Here is a 16,383-nt window from a genome sequence, read left to right as displayed (position 1 = left end):
CTTTGAAATATGGATGTAATAAACAGGGTGTTGCAATGCAAAAAGAAAGTACATCTTTTATTATGATGATTTATAGAAAAACCAACTATCACTTCCTAAGACTTAAGTTTTGTTGGGGCTGAATGTTTCTATCCATTAGATACAGTTATTATTTGATCAGATCATCTGCTTTTACAGAAAAAGTAACTAGCCCCCAGAGAAAGTAGGTAACATACCCAGGGCCATATAAATAAAGTAGAGCCTTTATCCGTTTGAAGGTTTTGAATATCATTCAAGACTACAGAAGGTGACAGAGGCAAAGGATTGTTTAATTAATAAATATTTCTTCAGTATCTTTTTTATAAAAAGTTCTTAAATTGTGATGGAGACGGGGGTGGGGGGGTGGGGGGACGGGTTTACATTTCAGAGCATTAATTTTGTATTCAGTAGTTTAAACTATTTATCAAACCTACCAGTACTTGCCCCGTGCCCCTCCAGTTTCTCTTCTCCTTTTGTGAATTACTGTCTTCTCCTTCACCAAAAGGTCAACTCTGTAGCCCAGTGGTCCTTAACCTTCCCAATGCCACAACCTTTTAATACAGTTCCTCATGTTATGGTGACGCCCCAACCATAAAATTATTTTCATTGCTACTTCATAACTGTAATTTTGCTACTGTTATGAATAGGGTGACCTCTGTGAAAAGGTTGTTTGACCCCTCCTCCCCCTCAAGGGGTCAGGGACCCAAAGGTTGAGAACCACTGCTCTAGCCTGTTGCTCTGCTTCTTCCCTTCCTTGCCCTCCCCACTCTAACCTCCAAAGTCTGTTCCCTTCTGTCTGAAAATCTTTATCTTCCTTTTTTTAAAATGTGCAAAACACAAGTGTTAAACTTCTGGGGAGTACATGCAGAAGCAAGTGCTCATGATGCTTGCCTGCCAGAGGCTCACAAAGTGTTTGAGAAGTTTAGATGCATGCAAGTGGAAAAATCTGTGCAAGAGATGGCTGGGAGAGGGGGAAAAATGAGGAGCTGCTGCCAGGGGCTTAGGTGGAAAGCAAATGTTTTGAGAATGATGAGGGCAATGAATGTATAAATGTGCTTTACACAATTGATGTGTGTATGGATTGTGATAAGAGTTATATGAACCCCTAATAAAATGATTTTTAAAAGCCAGTGCAAGGGTTAAATGACACTTCAGGTGAATTCCAGTTCTTTGGAAGAAATGAAGATCTGGAAAAAAAAAATTAGCAGGTTGTTCTTTAACTTTTGTGAGTGAAAATCTTTCTAAAATACATAATTATACATCTCTCTCCTTTATACTTAAACCGAATATACTAACTAGAAATAAGCCTTTTGAAGACTTCTGTTCATTATTCTGTATAACAGTTAATGTGACCCTGGGAACTATAGCTGTAGATACACATGGTATGCAGCACAGTATTGTTTGAAAATTGCCCTCTAAACTGGCTTTCGAATCTACCTTTTTCTAAAAACATTAGAATGAAACAAGTGTGATGGGACTTCAAAGGTTTGTGGCAAAATGGAATTAAAAGATAATGGAATTTTTCCATGAACTTTTTGAAGCCCCCCCATAGTTTTTGAGCATCGGGATATATGTGATTGATGATTCTCTGGGCAGTATAAAACTTATTTTCTCCAAATTCCTTCAAAAACATTCTTTGTTCTTTGTAGAACATGTTTTTTAATTAATTGATCATCATTAGATCTCTGATTTCTGAGTCATCAGTAAACTATAGTCACCTGTCTCTAGACACCGTTCCATCTCAGTGTGGTCACTTCATCCAGATAGTCTAAATCAGCGGTTCTCAACCTGTGGATTGCGACCCCATTGGGAGTTGAAAGACGCTGTCACAGGGGTTGCCCGATTGATAACAGTAGCAAAATGACAGTTGTGAAGTAGCAACAAAAATCATGTTATGGGTGGGGTCACCACCACTTGAGGAGCTGTGTGACAGGGTCACGGCGTGAGGAAGATGGAGACCCCCTGCTCTAGAGGAAGAGCGAGCGATTCTCACTTTTCTAGACATTGTTAGAAGGGCTGACGATAGTCTGCATTGGATAGTGAGACTCATCACAAGAGAGTCGGCTTGTGCTTGCTTAGACATGTAGTCTCCGTCAACTCAGCTTACTGCCCCGGAGTTCATTCCAATTCATAGCAACCTTATAGGACAGCGTAGCATAGAACCGTGCCATTGGTTTCTGAACCTGTGAATCTTTACAGGAGTAGAAAACCTCCTCTTTCTCCTGTGGAGCAGCTGATGGTTTTGAACCATTGACCTGTGGTTAGCAGCACAGTACATAGTGAGTAATCCACTATGATTTCAGAGCACCTAGTTGTTCCTAGATAATTGATTTTTCACGCATCTTTAAAAGCATAATAAAGTGGTTAGGCCAATATAATTCCTGCATAGTAGATCAAAATTTCTGATAAAACCATTTCTTTCACAGCATTTTCCATTCAGAATAGTGCCCTGTTTTGCAGGCGATAAGGGTGCCAGGTAGGAAGGTGATAGAAATAGTAGACGTGGGTATTATTTTCTTACGCTGAGCTCTAAACTTGCTTAATGCAAGACCTCTTTCAGTCTTACTTTAGGCTAGGGTTCCAAAATCATCTTTAAGTGAAATTTCAAAAAGATAAAATCAATTCAAAAAATTTTTGGTGCTTCTACCAGCAAAAATAACTGCAGGCAGTCCTCTGACATGAAGGATTTCTGATCCTAGGTGTAAGCTGAATTTGTCTGTAAATCGGAACAGGTAGGCATGGTTCATATATGCTATCAGTCAAATGTTTGTCCTGATGTTGCTGTAGTTATATGCCAGCGAGTCGGTTCTAACGCATAGCAACCCTATTGAAACCAAGCAAGAAACCCTGCTTGGCCCTCCGCCATCCTAACAATTGCTATGTGTGATTCCATTGTTGTCGCCACTGTGACAGTCGACGTAGTTGAGGGACTTTGTCATTTTGGATGGCCCTCTACTTTACATGATGCCCCATTCCAGGGGCTGGTCTTTCTGAAGTAGGCGGGACAACATCTTGCCATTCTCACTTCCAAAGAGAAGTCTGGCTGTACCTCTTCCAAGATAGATTTGTTTGCTTTTCTGGTAGTCTATGGTGCTGTCAGTATTCTTTGTCAATACTGTGATCACATACATCTATCCTTCTCTGGTTTTCCTTGTTCTTTGTCTAATAGTCACATACATATGAGGCGATTAAAAGTACCATGGCTTGGGTCAGTCACACTCGAGTCCTCAAAGTGATAGCTTTGTGGCTTTAACATTTCAAATTGGTTTTGGACCGCGATTTGCCCAGTGCAGTAAGTAGGTCATTTGGTTTCTTGGCTGTGGCTTCCACGAGCACAGATTGTGGATCAAAGTAAAATGAAATTCTCGACAGCTTCAATCTTTTTTCCATTTGTCATGAGGTCTATTTGTGAGAGCTTTTGATTCCTTCACCTTGAGTTCTGATCCTTACTGAAGGCTGCAGTCCTTGATCTTCATCAGCAAGTGTTTCTAGTCCTCCTCACTTTCAGGTTGTTAATAAGCTTTCCTCTGATCCTGAGACCATATTCTTCTTCATACAGTCCAGCTTCTCTGATTGTTTGGTTAGCATGCAGATTGAACAAGCATGATGAGAGGATACAACCCTGCCCACACCTCTTCTGATATTAAATCATGCCGTATTCCCTTGTTCTGACCGAGACTCCTGGTTGGTCTGTGCGTTCTACGTGAGCACAATGAAGTGTTCTGGATTTCCCATCCTTTTCACTGTTCTTCACAGTGCGTTGTGATCCAGTCAAATGCCTTGGATAGCCAATAAAACACAAGGAAGCATCTCTCTGAGATTCTCTGCTTCCAGCCAAGATCCATTTAAAACAAGAATGATACCCTTTTTCCATGCCCTCTTCAGAATCCTGCTTGAATATCTTGTGGCTCCCTGGCATAATGTTTCTGTAACCAATTTTGAATTATCTTCAGTAAAAATTTAATGATTATTTTTCAATAATTTCTGTAATATCTGGAATGGGCACAGATATGGATCATTTCAGTAAGCCACTAAATTTCTTGGCACTGACGAGTGAGTTCTTCCAGCACTGTATCAGTTTGTGTGTTTTTGTTTTTTTTAGGAATATATTATTGCCACTTGCCCACTTTCAGTTGCTGGTCTGTCAATTCCTGGAGCCTTGTTTTTGACTAATGTCTTTGGTGCAGCGTGGGCTCCTTCTTCCAGTGCCGTTGGTTCGTGATCCTAGGCTACACATCTTGAAATGGCTGGATTCTGACCAGTTCTTTTTGGTACAGTCACTGTTCCTTCCGTCTTTCGTGCTTCCTGCATTATTCAATATTTTTCTAGTAGAAAAATTCATTTTTGCACCTCAAGACTTGATTTTTTTCCTTCAGTTCTTTCAGCTTCAGAAAAGCTCAAGCTGTTCATTCTTCCATTTTGGCTTTCTGACTCCAGGTCTTTGCATGTTTTATTATACTTCTCTGTGTTCTTGAGCTTCATCTCCTTTTACTTCATTACTTCTTCTATCTACTTACTTAAGCTACCTTATTTTCAAGAGCAAAGTTCAGAGCAAGTGTTTGTTGTAGCAAGGTTATGTCTAAGCCTTTTTTGCAAGAGAACCCATGCACTCTACAGTTTTGCAAACCATATCTCCCTTGCGCATGAGTTTCCTATGCACACTGTGTGTGTTATATGCATATGGGCATTACTTATGTGGGTGCATTATAGCCAAAAATGTGGTATGTAATATATAACCCAAACTCATCACCACCGAGTCAGTTCTGAGGCCTAGCAACCTTATATAAAGCTTCTGAAACTATGCATCTCTATGGGAACAGTCGGCATCATCTTTCTCCCAAATTGCCACAGTGGGCTTGAACCACTGACCTCATGATTAATAACCTAACCTCTAAGCACAATGCTATCAGGGCTTCTTATGTAGTATATCATGTACCCTTACATGCATAACAAAGAAATCCACTGCCCTTGTTTATTCTGACCCCATAGGACAAAGTAGAACTGTTTAGGGTTTCAAGCCTATAATCGTTAAGAAAGCAGATTGCCACAACTTTCACCTATGGGGTGCTTGGTGGGCTCAAACCATCGACCTTTGGTTAGCAGCTGTGCACTTTAACCACTGCAACCCCAGGGCTGCTGCTTTCTATGCATAAAGATGCTTTCTAAAGCATCTCTAACATATTAATACAACAGTAATAATGTTTTGATGAGTCTGTGCCAAAGTAGTTAGTGCCCATTTGTTATTACGAACCTTTATTTGTACCTCAGAATTTTAATACTTATATATATGAGAATTAAGCTGCCTTCCATTTAAGCCAGACATCAAAGAAATTTATAGAACATGAAACATTACCACTTTCTCATACAATGCTTGTTCCATTTTAGAATACAAATGTTGTGGTTCCATAATAGGTTTATTGTTATTTTAAGTGAATCAATATTTTTTCAGTGTTTCCATTTGAGATTCTAAGATGGTAAATATTGAAAGATATAACCCATATAAACAAAAGCTTTGTGAGGTCCTCACTTTCTAATGTGAAGGGATCATGAGCCCAAAAAGGGGTGCGAGGCACTGCCCATGGTCTTCTCTCCATGGCTCGTGGTGGCTCGCTGTCACCCACGTGCATGTTCTAACCAGCGGAGGACAAGTTTTTTTGTTTCTTTTGAAGGACTATATAATTGTCACCTGGCCACTTATTCATCCCCAGAATGGAGGCTGCAGTTACACTGCCACAAGTAATGTTTATCCTGATGACTAAGAGGTCAGCCAAAACCTGTATTACTATAGGAGAAATGGTAGCAGGTCCTAGAATTTGTGTCTGCCAATGGCTGGTAGCTGGATTAAAACCAAAAGTAAAAGTAGTGGTAACTGCTTTTCTTCTGATCCATTGTAGTTTATATCGTTTCCTCCTTCCCCTTCCTAGCCCAGTAATTCAAGGGATTTTAGGGATTTTGTTTTTGTTAGATGCCTTTGAGTCAGTTCCGGCCCATAGTGACCCAATGCACAACAGAATGAAACACTGCCCAGTCCTGCTTCGTCCTCACAATTGTAGCCACCATGTGTCTTCCTCACTGCCTCTCCACTTTACCGAGACTGGTTTCTCCTGACAGCATGTCCAAAGTATGTAAGGTAAAGTCCTGCCATCCTTGCCTCTGAGGAGTGCTCTGGCTGGACTTCTTCCAAGACAGAGAGGTTTGTTCTTTTAGCAGGCCGTGGTGCGTTCAGTATTTTCTCCCGCACAACAATTCAAATGCATTGATTCTTCTTTGGTCTTCCTCATTCACATGTTCAATTTTAAGGATGCTAGATCTAAAACTCAGATTCTGTATAACATGTAAGCAGAGTAGTATCATGCAGAAATGTTATCATGAGCTTTGGAGTCAATCTGTTTTGGATTCAAATCCCAGTACAGCTGTGACTTACTGTGTGAATGGTCCTGAGCTTCTCTGTCCTCGTTTTCTAAAGTGGCTCCCTGATGGTACACCTCACAGGGTCATTGTGTGGCCCCTTGAGGTAATGGAATGCATATGAAATGTTTGCTGCATCGAGACTGTTCAAAAAAAACACAGTTCCTTATCTCTTAACCTTTTTTTCTTTCTGTCCCACCATAGCAGGCTGCTCAAGTTTAAGTATGTTTTAAAGACAGCTCCAGGGCCATGTAATTAATGGCTGACAGATGATGTAGAAGATTATTGTTATGAATTCAGAAATGAGTGAGATCACTGTAGACTAAAAAAGGATTCTTAGGATCTGAACCTTGAGTGGGATTTGCAAGGGGTTGGTAACATTTTGAAAAGCTGAGAGAAGAGGGAAGTAACAGGAGCAAACATAACTAAAAATCCCTAAGTCAGTGAGTAGTCTAAGCTGCTTGGGTGAAGGGATCCACTTGTTTTTAGCAACACTCAAGTGAGTAAGAGTAATGGGAAGTAGTGGGAAGGTCCCAGGAGTTGATCAAATCAAATTACAGCCTTTAATATTAGTGCAAGTAGGTATTTTGTTGAAATCATGTTTAATATAAAAAAACTTGAACTCACTGCCATCCAGTCAGTTGACTCATGGCGACTTAGTTATTCTATATTTAACCATTTTATGACCTTAAATTGGGCACTTAACTAGGTGATATGGGTAAATTAAGACAGCTTCTTGACATGAAAAATATAATAATTTATAAATTATCAAGGGTTCGTGAGGAAGGGGGAGGGAGGGGGAAATAAGAGTTGATACCACAGGCTCAAATAGAAAATGTTTTGAAAATGATGATGGCAACAAATGTGCTTGACACAATGAGTGGATGTATGGATTGTGATAAAAGCTGTATGAGCCTCCAATAAAATGATTTTTTTTAAGTCTTGGAGGCTCTGTTCTAAAGGAAAAGGTTAGACCTTATACAAAAGTTTCTAACCGATGGTAGACAGGCGAGGTATTAGGAGTTTCAAGAGGGAGTCGGGCTGGAGTGAATTTGTACTTCGGTGAGTTTCGTTTATGCTCACTCGCAGTGAGAATGGCCACCACAGCAGCTGCAGACGGTGGCTGAGGATTAAAAGTCAATCTTGGCAAGACAGTCTGCTTGTGGCAAAGAGAGAATTTATATTGTTGAGGAGCCCTTAAGATGGTTTTGGCATGTACATTTATATCTGTGAGTTTCCTAAGAGGTCACCTTTAAAGCCATGCACCTTATCCTGACATTTAGGAGAGATGAAACCCTGATAATGTTACAAGAAGAGTAAACAGTATCATAGATCTGATGATCTGAACTTTAATGGTATGTTTACAAAAATTCTGTCTTATAAATGATAATAAGTATTATATTAACTATCCTTTTCATTTATCTTCTTGGGGATGGACATCAAAAATTCATGGGAAAATATCTTTTAAAAATTATTTATTTTGAAAAATACCATCTTTTAATATCATTTTCCATGAACTTTTGTCCCCTTGAACTTTTTAAAAGTCACTCATTAGGACCATATATACTCGTGTGTAAGCCAAGTTTTCCAGCACATTTTTAATGCAGTTTTTGTGGTAAAATTAGGTGCCTCCGTTGATATTCGGGTGGGCTCATACTCGAGTATATATGGTAATTTGTTTACTAATTTAGAAATGTAACTGTGTCATTTGTTGATGCTTATGCTTTAGTACAGTAGAAGATAGTTATTTTTGTTTTTATTTTATTTTGCAATTAGCCAAACCAGCCTGTGATGAAGGTTAGCCTAGTTTTCTTTAAAGTTTGCTTTTGCAAAGAATGTTAACTTTTTTCTTCTATAATGATGCAAATATTAAAAAATTATAGTAACTAAATTTGAAGAGAAAATATTTCTCAGGCATTTCTTAGAAAAATAAGCTCTTGAATTTTTTTCCCCATCATTTAGGTCAAAGTTGGAAATTGCAATACTCCTAAACCAAGCTTCTTTGATTTTGAAGGAAAGCAGAAATGGTAAGAAATTTTTGGTATTTCTAATGAGATTACTGGAAGTGATTTTGATGTTTAGGAATTAGAAAGTAGTGAGCAGATTAAAGAATGATTTTATGTTAATCGCTTTCTGCCGTAGACTGCTGTGTGTCAGGTAACTGAGAGAGATTAAAAGTACTTAACTAAATCTCCTACAGGGTTCTTATGCCACAAATTCATAACATACCATATATACTCATGAATAAGCCGAGTTTTTCAGCACATTTTTATGCAGTTTTTGTGGTAAAATTAGGTGCCTCGGCTGATATTCAGGGCAGCTTATACTCGAGTGTATACGGTAGGTCCCCCCCTTTTTAACAGTTTTATGAGCACTTCATATATCATACAATTCATAATTCAATCCTATCAAGATTATCACCATATTCAATTCTAGACATTTTCATCTACCTTGGACTCATTCATGTACCATATATACTTGTGTATAAGCCAAGCTCTTCAGCAGATTCTTATGCAGTTTTCATAGTAAAATTAGGTGCCTTGATTAGAAAAAAAAATTAGGTGCCTCAGCTGATATTTGGGTAGGCTTATACTCGAGTCTATATGGTAATTGTATATTTTTCTAATTGTGGCTTAAATTTACACAATAGAACATTCTCCAATTCTTTAACTTCTACTTATATAATTCAGTGGCACTGATTCTATTTCATGTTATACAACCATAATTGATAACCTTTTCTGAATTATGCCACCACCATGACAGAGACTCGGTGTCTCCCAAGCAACAACTATTTCTCCTTCTCCCATGGGAACCACTGGTCAAGTTTAGTGTCTTTCTTTTTTTTCAAGTAGTTTTCTTGATATATAGTGTTCATATATCATACACTTCTAAGGTTAAATCTTTTTTAAAGTACATAGTCACAGTCAGTTCTAGTGCTCCCTCTCCTCTCCCGGATTCATTGTTTGTTCCCCAAACCCCCTTACCCTTCCCACCTCCCACCCACCTTCAACATCCCTGATAAACCATTGTAACAGTTAGTATTTCTGTGCATCTGCTCCTCTGTGCTTCACAAACTGGGAAACCCAACAGAAAGGATGAAAAAGAAAATAAAATGGCAAGGAGAAAATAATAATAAAAGATAAAGATAAAAATACCAATAAAGAGTAAGAAAGAAAAGACCAACATCAATATTTAAAAGGCCAAAGAAGAACTATCTTCCCTGGAACGGGTGTGAAATACTTCAGCCTAGGGAAATTCAGGTTGGGCCAAGAGGGAGGGAGGTCAGCTGACCAAGTAGCTTATGGTTCGAACCACCATAATCAAATTTACAATAATATCTGTGTGATAGTAAAGCTGTTGGCGTCCCTTGCCTGTGGCTGCAGGGGATCTGCCAGAGGCTTAACCTGACTAGACCCTCTGCAGACGGGTTTGGCCTCCCACGGCCCTCCAGAGCCTTCTACAAATGGGATGCTCACAGTTTAAGCTCTGATACGTTTCCCTCTGTCACATCTGGATTTTGTTACTGTCGTCTTTGGATCACACAAGCTGGGGTGCTTCTTCCATGTGGACTTAGTTGACTCCTCACTTAGATGGTTGCTTGTTTGAATACAGGCCTTTAAGACCCCAGACACTCTTCTGATTGATAGCTGGGCACCATCTGCCCTCTTTACCACCCTTTGCTGTAGCGCCCTCATCTTCAGTGATCATTTCATGAAGGTGAGTATGGAGCAGGACTATGTTATCAGAACTGTTCTTGGATTGGGGCCAGAGTTAGTGGGGGCCCAGAATCCATCTGCTTTTCCTTGGGTTACGAATAGCAACAATAAAATAAGAACAAATAGGCAAAAGGCAGACAAAGAAGCAAAACAGAATAACATTGTCAATCATCTCCCTGGGGAATACGACAATTGCATTTATAATATCGGCAATTTTTTTGAATGACACTTGATATGAGGAGTCTTTGCAAGTACAGTCCAACTGCTAGCCACAGCCCATGAATTGTTGGATATACTTGTTTTAAATTTATGAAGTTTTAGAGCTTTACCTTTTTTTGGTGCCTTGCCTGTTTATTATTTTTTAGGAAAGCACCATACAAAAAAAAAAAAAAAAGCCAAGCAAACTCACTGCCATTGAGTCATTGCTGACTCACAGCCACCTTCCAGGACAGGGTAGAACTGCCTCTGTGTGTTTCCGAGACTGTCACTCTTGAGGGGAGTAGAAAGCCCCTTCTTTCGTCCTTGGAGGGGTGGTGGTTTAGAACTTCAGACCTTGTGGTTAGCAGCCCAGTGCATAACCACTATGCCACCAGGGCTTCTGTGCCATAATGGCACCAGGGTTACCATTATTTTGTCCTGTGCCTTACCTATTTCTACATTATTTTTAAGAAAGTACCATTTTGATAATTAATTCAGATAAGGGTAATTGAAGTCTGTTAAAACTCTAGATGGAAAAATATTAGGAACAATATTTATACAGTTTACTTACTAATTACAAAAAATAATTGATGGTGAGACAAGCATAATCATGTGACCCTAATGTGATGCATTGTAAAGGTCATGTCATTTATATATATTGCTCTTAACAAAATACATGCTTCATTTTAATCATGATGAACCATTTTTGGAAAGACACTACCTAGGTGCAAAAACAGTCACAAATCCAAATAGAGGAATATTGGGTAAAACGACTGGTTTTCTGTTTTGGAAGAGATCACTATATGGAACAAAAAATCAGAAAGTCAGTGCTATGTGTGAGTCTTGATTGGTTTACAGTGTGGGCGAAGCAAGTTGTAAAGGACATTATTGAACAGTAATAGGGAAATTTGAATATTATCTATGTATTAGATAATACTTATCTTACATTTCCTCAGTTTGATACATGGCCATATATATTACTTCCACATATATCAGCACATGTTCGTATAATACACAATTAAAGTGTTATGTACAAGTATCTCAAGGAGATTTAGTAAGAATAAGGTTAGAAAACTAAAGAAAGGCTGCTATATTCATCACAGGAACAGAAAAGTAGTGGGAAAACTTGTGGGACTGAGTTCTGTTATACAGTGCATCAGGGAACTAAAGCTACTGTGTTTGGAAGAGGAAGACTTGGCCTGGAGAACTCAACTAGGAGCCTATCTGAGCAGCTTGAAGAAGAAAAGAAAGGGTTTAGAAGGAGGTTCACAACTACAATGCTTGTCTAGAAATTCCCCACCATTTTACTTAGCATTCTGACCTCATCCGTATGGCTCCTGGCCATGGCCTCAAGACTCAGTACTTGCAGCTGACTCATGAGGTAAGTGAAGAAGGGGAAGGTGTCTTTCTTGCACCTTAAGTAAGAAATCTTGCAGCATTTTCCCAGGGTTTATGAGGGAGTTTCAAAAAGTTCATGGAAAAATTCCATTGTCTTTTAATTCCATTTTCCACAGATATTTTGAAGCCCCCTCATATTTTATGTGACTAGTTTTTATATTACTGATGCTGTTGTTGATAGCAGCTCATGGCAGCCCCATTTGTGCAGAGCAGAATTGTTTCATAAGGTTTCAAGACTGTGCCTTTCTGCAAGTGAGTTAGCAGACCTATCCTACAAAGTGCCTCTGGGTGGTTTCTAACTGCCAACCTTACAGCTCTTAGTTGAACATTTAGCTGTTCGCACCACCCAGGGATTACTGATTGCATAAGCACAGATACTTTAGAAGATGAGAACTGCCTCTATTGGTTTATAGAGTATGCATTCTCAGGAGGGAGAAACATTGTTTTGGGAATGGGTGTACATCTTACATGTTAAGATGGTTTGCAGGTAGATAGGTGTCTGTTATATACTCTGCTCTAACTCATGACAGCCTTAACAGTCAAGAGAACAAAATACTGTCTGGTGGTCCACTGTTAGTCTATTATTTTGCTTGTTCTTCTCACCAGCAATTGACCCTTTTTGATAATGTGTTCAAAGCAAGCTAGCCAGGCTGTTCTTTTATGATCCATAGGTTTTTATTGGCTAAGTTTCAGAAGTAGAGCACCAGGTCTTTCTTCTTATTCTTAGTCTGGAAACTCCCCTAAAACCTATCCACCATAGGTGACCCTGCTGGCATTTGAATTACTGTGACTTAGCTTCCAGTATCACAGCAGCACACAAGCCACCACATCAGACAAACTGACAACAAACTTACAGGTGGGTGGACAAATTCTATCAGAGACACAGCTAATATTTCATGGAGGCAGGTGATTACCTAAAAGTCCAAAAAGATGTTCAGGTAGAGCAAAACGAAGGTGGGGAAGCAGCTGTGGACTAGTGTAGATGCACAAATATGAGGCTTTTTGCTCCCGTAGAGATTTACACTCTGGGAAACCCGAAGAAACAGCACCACTCTGCCCTATAGGGTTGTTGTGAGTCCGAATCAAGGCGATGGCAGTGAGTTTGGTTGGTTTTATTTAACTTATCTAAATGGCTGCTTTCAAGATCTCCAGACCATTAAGATGTGTATGTAAATTCTTATTTATTAGTAAAAAACATGTTGGTTTTGTTCACTACATAGTTTATGATAAGTCATGTTGGATATTCTGTGCCATAGGGAAGCCTGGAAAGCTCTTGGCGATTCAAGCCCCAGCCAAGCAATGCAGGAATATATCGCAGTCATTAAGAAATTAGATCCGGGTTGGAATCCTCAGGTAAGACTTATCTGCAAGCATTACATCTGCAAGACTTACATTTTAAAAGTAAGCTTAGGAAAAGTGATGTTCCCAACGTTTTGTTTTTCTCAAGTCAAAAGGTTATGAAATTAATGTATTTCTAATCTATCCACGAATACCGTTGTGTGTATATTAAAAGAAGAGCCACTAATACTGAAGACATCTCTAGATTGCATTGAACAGTTAAAAGCCTAATGATAACTTTTAGTCTTGTGAAGACTATTCATTTCACAATTTTAAGTTTTCTTTGAGAACGTCGTTATCTTTGGAAAAGGAAAGTTTCTCAGATTTCTTTCTTAATATGTCCATTTTGTATACGATGTTTATTGATAGGGATAAAAATGTGAGTGAAATATGTTTTCTGCTCAAGTTTAAAGAATGGTAAGGAAACTTAATCATAGTAAAAATATGAGTATTAGATAAAAACACAAATGCTAGAAGTACAGTGGAAAGAGATTACTGTGAACTTTGTACTGGGTATTGTTTAAATATAACCTTTTTATTGGGGGTGGGGGTATAATTGGAGAATCTTTGGAAGTATCCAGAACTTGTTTAAAGGTGGTTGCTACTTCATTAAAAATTTGAAACATGGTTGTCAGCTGATTCATTGAGCTAGCAGCTACATTAATATCATGTCAAAAATGCAAACTGTGTATTAATTTTCTATCAAAATATTTAAGCCTTACATTTCAATGGTGAGCGAATTCAGCAATTTTCAGTTTGTTTAGTTAAAGTAATTATTCCACAGATACATAGTTATCATCAGAATTTTTGTTAACAAAAACTCAACCTTACTGTCATCAAGTTAGTTCCAACTCATAGCAACCGTATAGGACAGAGTAGAACTGCCCCTGTGGGTTTCCCAGACTGTAACTCTTCATGGGAATGGAAAGTCTTTTCTTTCTCATGTGGAGTGGCTGGCGGTTTTGCATTGCAAACCTTGTAGTTAGCAGCTCACTACACCACCAAGGCTCCATCCAAAATCACATAGTTGTGAGAAACTGTAGAAGATTAGATTTGGGTATAGAAAAGTTCATGGAAAATGAAATTAAAGGATATTGGAATTTCTCCATGGACTTTTTGAAGCCTTGTATACTGTGACATATAAAAGTATCTTAATAATGAATATAATGTGGAAGAAATAACCATCTTAAGATATTAAGTTATCTTTAATGATATGCCTACTTTTGCAGAGTCATTGAAAACTTCCTGATGTTTTTAATTTATGTGAGTCATTCTCAGAAATATTCCATTTTATTGATAGATTTTATAAACACCAAATATGTAGTCAAGCATATATCGTAAAGATCCTACGGGTTCAATTCAGTGGTCAAACCCAACTCAATCTGAAGACATGGATGGAGATGGCCCAGTGCTTTACAAACAAACAACACTTGACCACCTCTAGGGAGAGAACTTCCTCCGCAGGTCTGATCACGGTAGTCTCAGTTCTCCCCGGTGGTTTGTTCTAGCTGCTCTATGGCCTGGTTTGTGACGGTAATTGGTTTGTAACTCCTGATAAGTGACAGAATTTATGATTTCTTACCTTCTCTACTTTACTAAATAAAATTCCATTAACAACGACTCTGAAAATGCTTGCAGATTGCATGTGATGAGGTTCTTCCTTGTGGAAATGTGCACAGAGAGTAATCATGCTTTTTAAGGTCAGCAGTTAGAGACCACCAGTCACGCCACAGGAGAAGGGTGGAGCTTTGTACTCCGTAAGGGGTTGCAGCGGCAGAACCCACCGTGGCAGTTCTGCCCAGTGCTGTGGGGTTGCTGTGAGTCGGAGTCAACTCAGACACAGCGAGCTTTGTCTTAAGTCTCACCTATTGTTGGTCATACACTTAGTAAACCAAGCAGAGCCAAAGACACGTTCAAATAAAGATCATTTGTTAATAGATTACAGCTACACCTTGACTTTAAATGGGGTTATGTTCTAACAACGTCATAGAAAGTTGGTTCTGCTGTAAGCCTCATACATTTTTTTAAAGTGTTCATTATTATTGCCCGTTATTATCCAATACTGTGAACAGTAAATCATTACACCGAATGAATGAATGAGTCAATCAGTGTACATCTAAGAATGGTGACATCAGAAAACATATTATTAACAATAAGATGTGAACTTCCCACTCCAAAAACCAAAAACATATAGTCATAAACATGGTCTGGATGGTCTTACATATATTTTTTTAATAGCTCAAATATGTCATGAGTTAGGGACAACCTATATTCTAAAAATGCTTAATACTTTGGCGTTTATTCTGAATAAAAATGGCAATACATTACTTAATTTTAAATCTAGTAAAAAGATAAAGATACCCCTTTCTACTTTGTCTAATAAATGGTATCTTTTACTGCTTTAAAATTTTTTATTGTAGGAAAATATACATGAAGGAACTTTAAAAAGTTTGTGGAAAAATTCCATTATCTTTCCATTGCATTTTTCCGCAAACTTTTTGAAGGCCCCCAAATAACATAAAGCTTGCATCTTAACCACTTTTTAAGTGTGCCCTCTAATGACATTAATTGCTTTTAAGTTTTCCCTCTAGTGACATTAATTACTTTCCCAATGCTCTGTAGCCATCACCACTGTCTCTTTCCAAAACTTTCTCGTCAACCCACACAAGAAACTCACAATCTGTTAAATTTTGCTTCCTTCTTCCTCTCAGCTCTTGTAAATAGGGTGCTAATGAAAATAATGCAGGGATATGGAAATAAAACAAGCGCCATGAAAGCACATAGGATAAAACTTTAGAGAACCTCACTCATCTTGTCATGTTCCTTAAAGTATCTGCTTTTGACCGTTTTGTAATTGTATAGTACAGTGCAACACTACACTTTAAATTCCTTCTTTTACCCTTTTAAAGAGGTGTCATGTAAATTAAACATTGATTTGTCTGACAAATGAAAATCCAGCTCACTGCCAGCAAGTGAATTCCAACTAATCATAACCTTGTACAGCAGAGTAGAATGGTCCCTTAGGGTTTCTGAGACTGTAAACCTTTTCAGCAGGACAGATGGTCTCATCGTCCTGCAGAATAGCTGGTGGGTTTGAACTGCAGACCTTGTGGTTAGCAGCCCAGTGCTTAATGCACTGTGGCACCAGGGCTTCGGCCTGGCATATAGGTTAACTGTGTTAGTTTCTACAGTTTCTTAAGCCTTCCACTTCTGTTTTCTGTTCCCATCTAGTAAAACCTCTTGTGACCACCAGAGGGAGCAGAGTTCATTATAAATAAAATATTATTTTATTCTCAGATATATCTAG

General features: G+C 38.6%; 1 protein-coding gene across 2 annotated transcripts in view; it reads left to right on the top strand.

Annotated features, from left to right (window-relative positions):
* The window catches only part of ACBD6 (acyl-CoA binding domain containing 6), a 180,061-nt gene that overhangs the window by 1,123 nt on the left and 162,555 nt on the right, over window positions 1–16,383 (top strand). For both annotated transcript variants that reach the window (XM_075528046.1, XM_075528052.1), the window contains exons 2-3: window positions 8,389–8,453; window positions 12,995–13,091. In XM_075528046.1, the coding sequence (XP_075384161.1) occupies window positions 8,389–8,453; window positions 12,995–13,091 (162 nt within the window). The remainder of the gene's footprint in view (window positions 1–8,388; window positions 8,454–12,994; window positions 13,092–16,383) is intronic.

Source organism: Tenrec ecaudatus, chromosome 1 (genome assembly GCF_050624435.1).
Source record: "Tenrec ecaudatus isolate mTenEca1 chromosome 1, mTenEca1.hap1, whole genome shotgun sequence".
In the NCBI taxonomy this organism is placed as follows: Eukaryota; Metazoa; Chordata; class Mammalia; order Afrosoricida; family Tenrecidae; genus Tenrec; species Tenrec ecaudatus.
The sequence above is the reverse complement of the archived record's forward strand: the minus strand, read 5'-3'. Positions and strand labels throughout refer to the sequence as shown.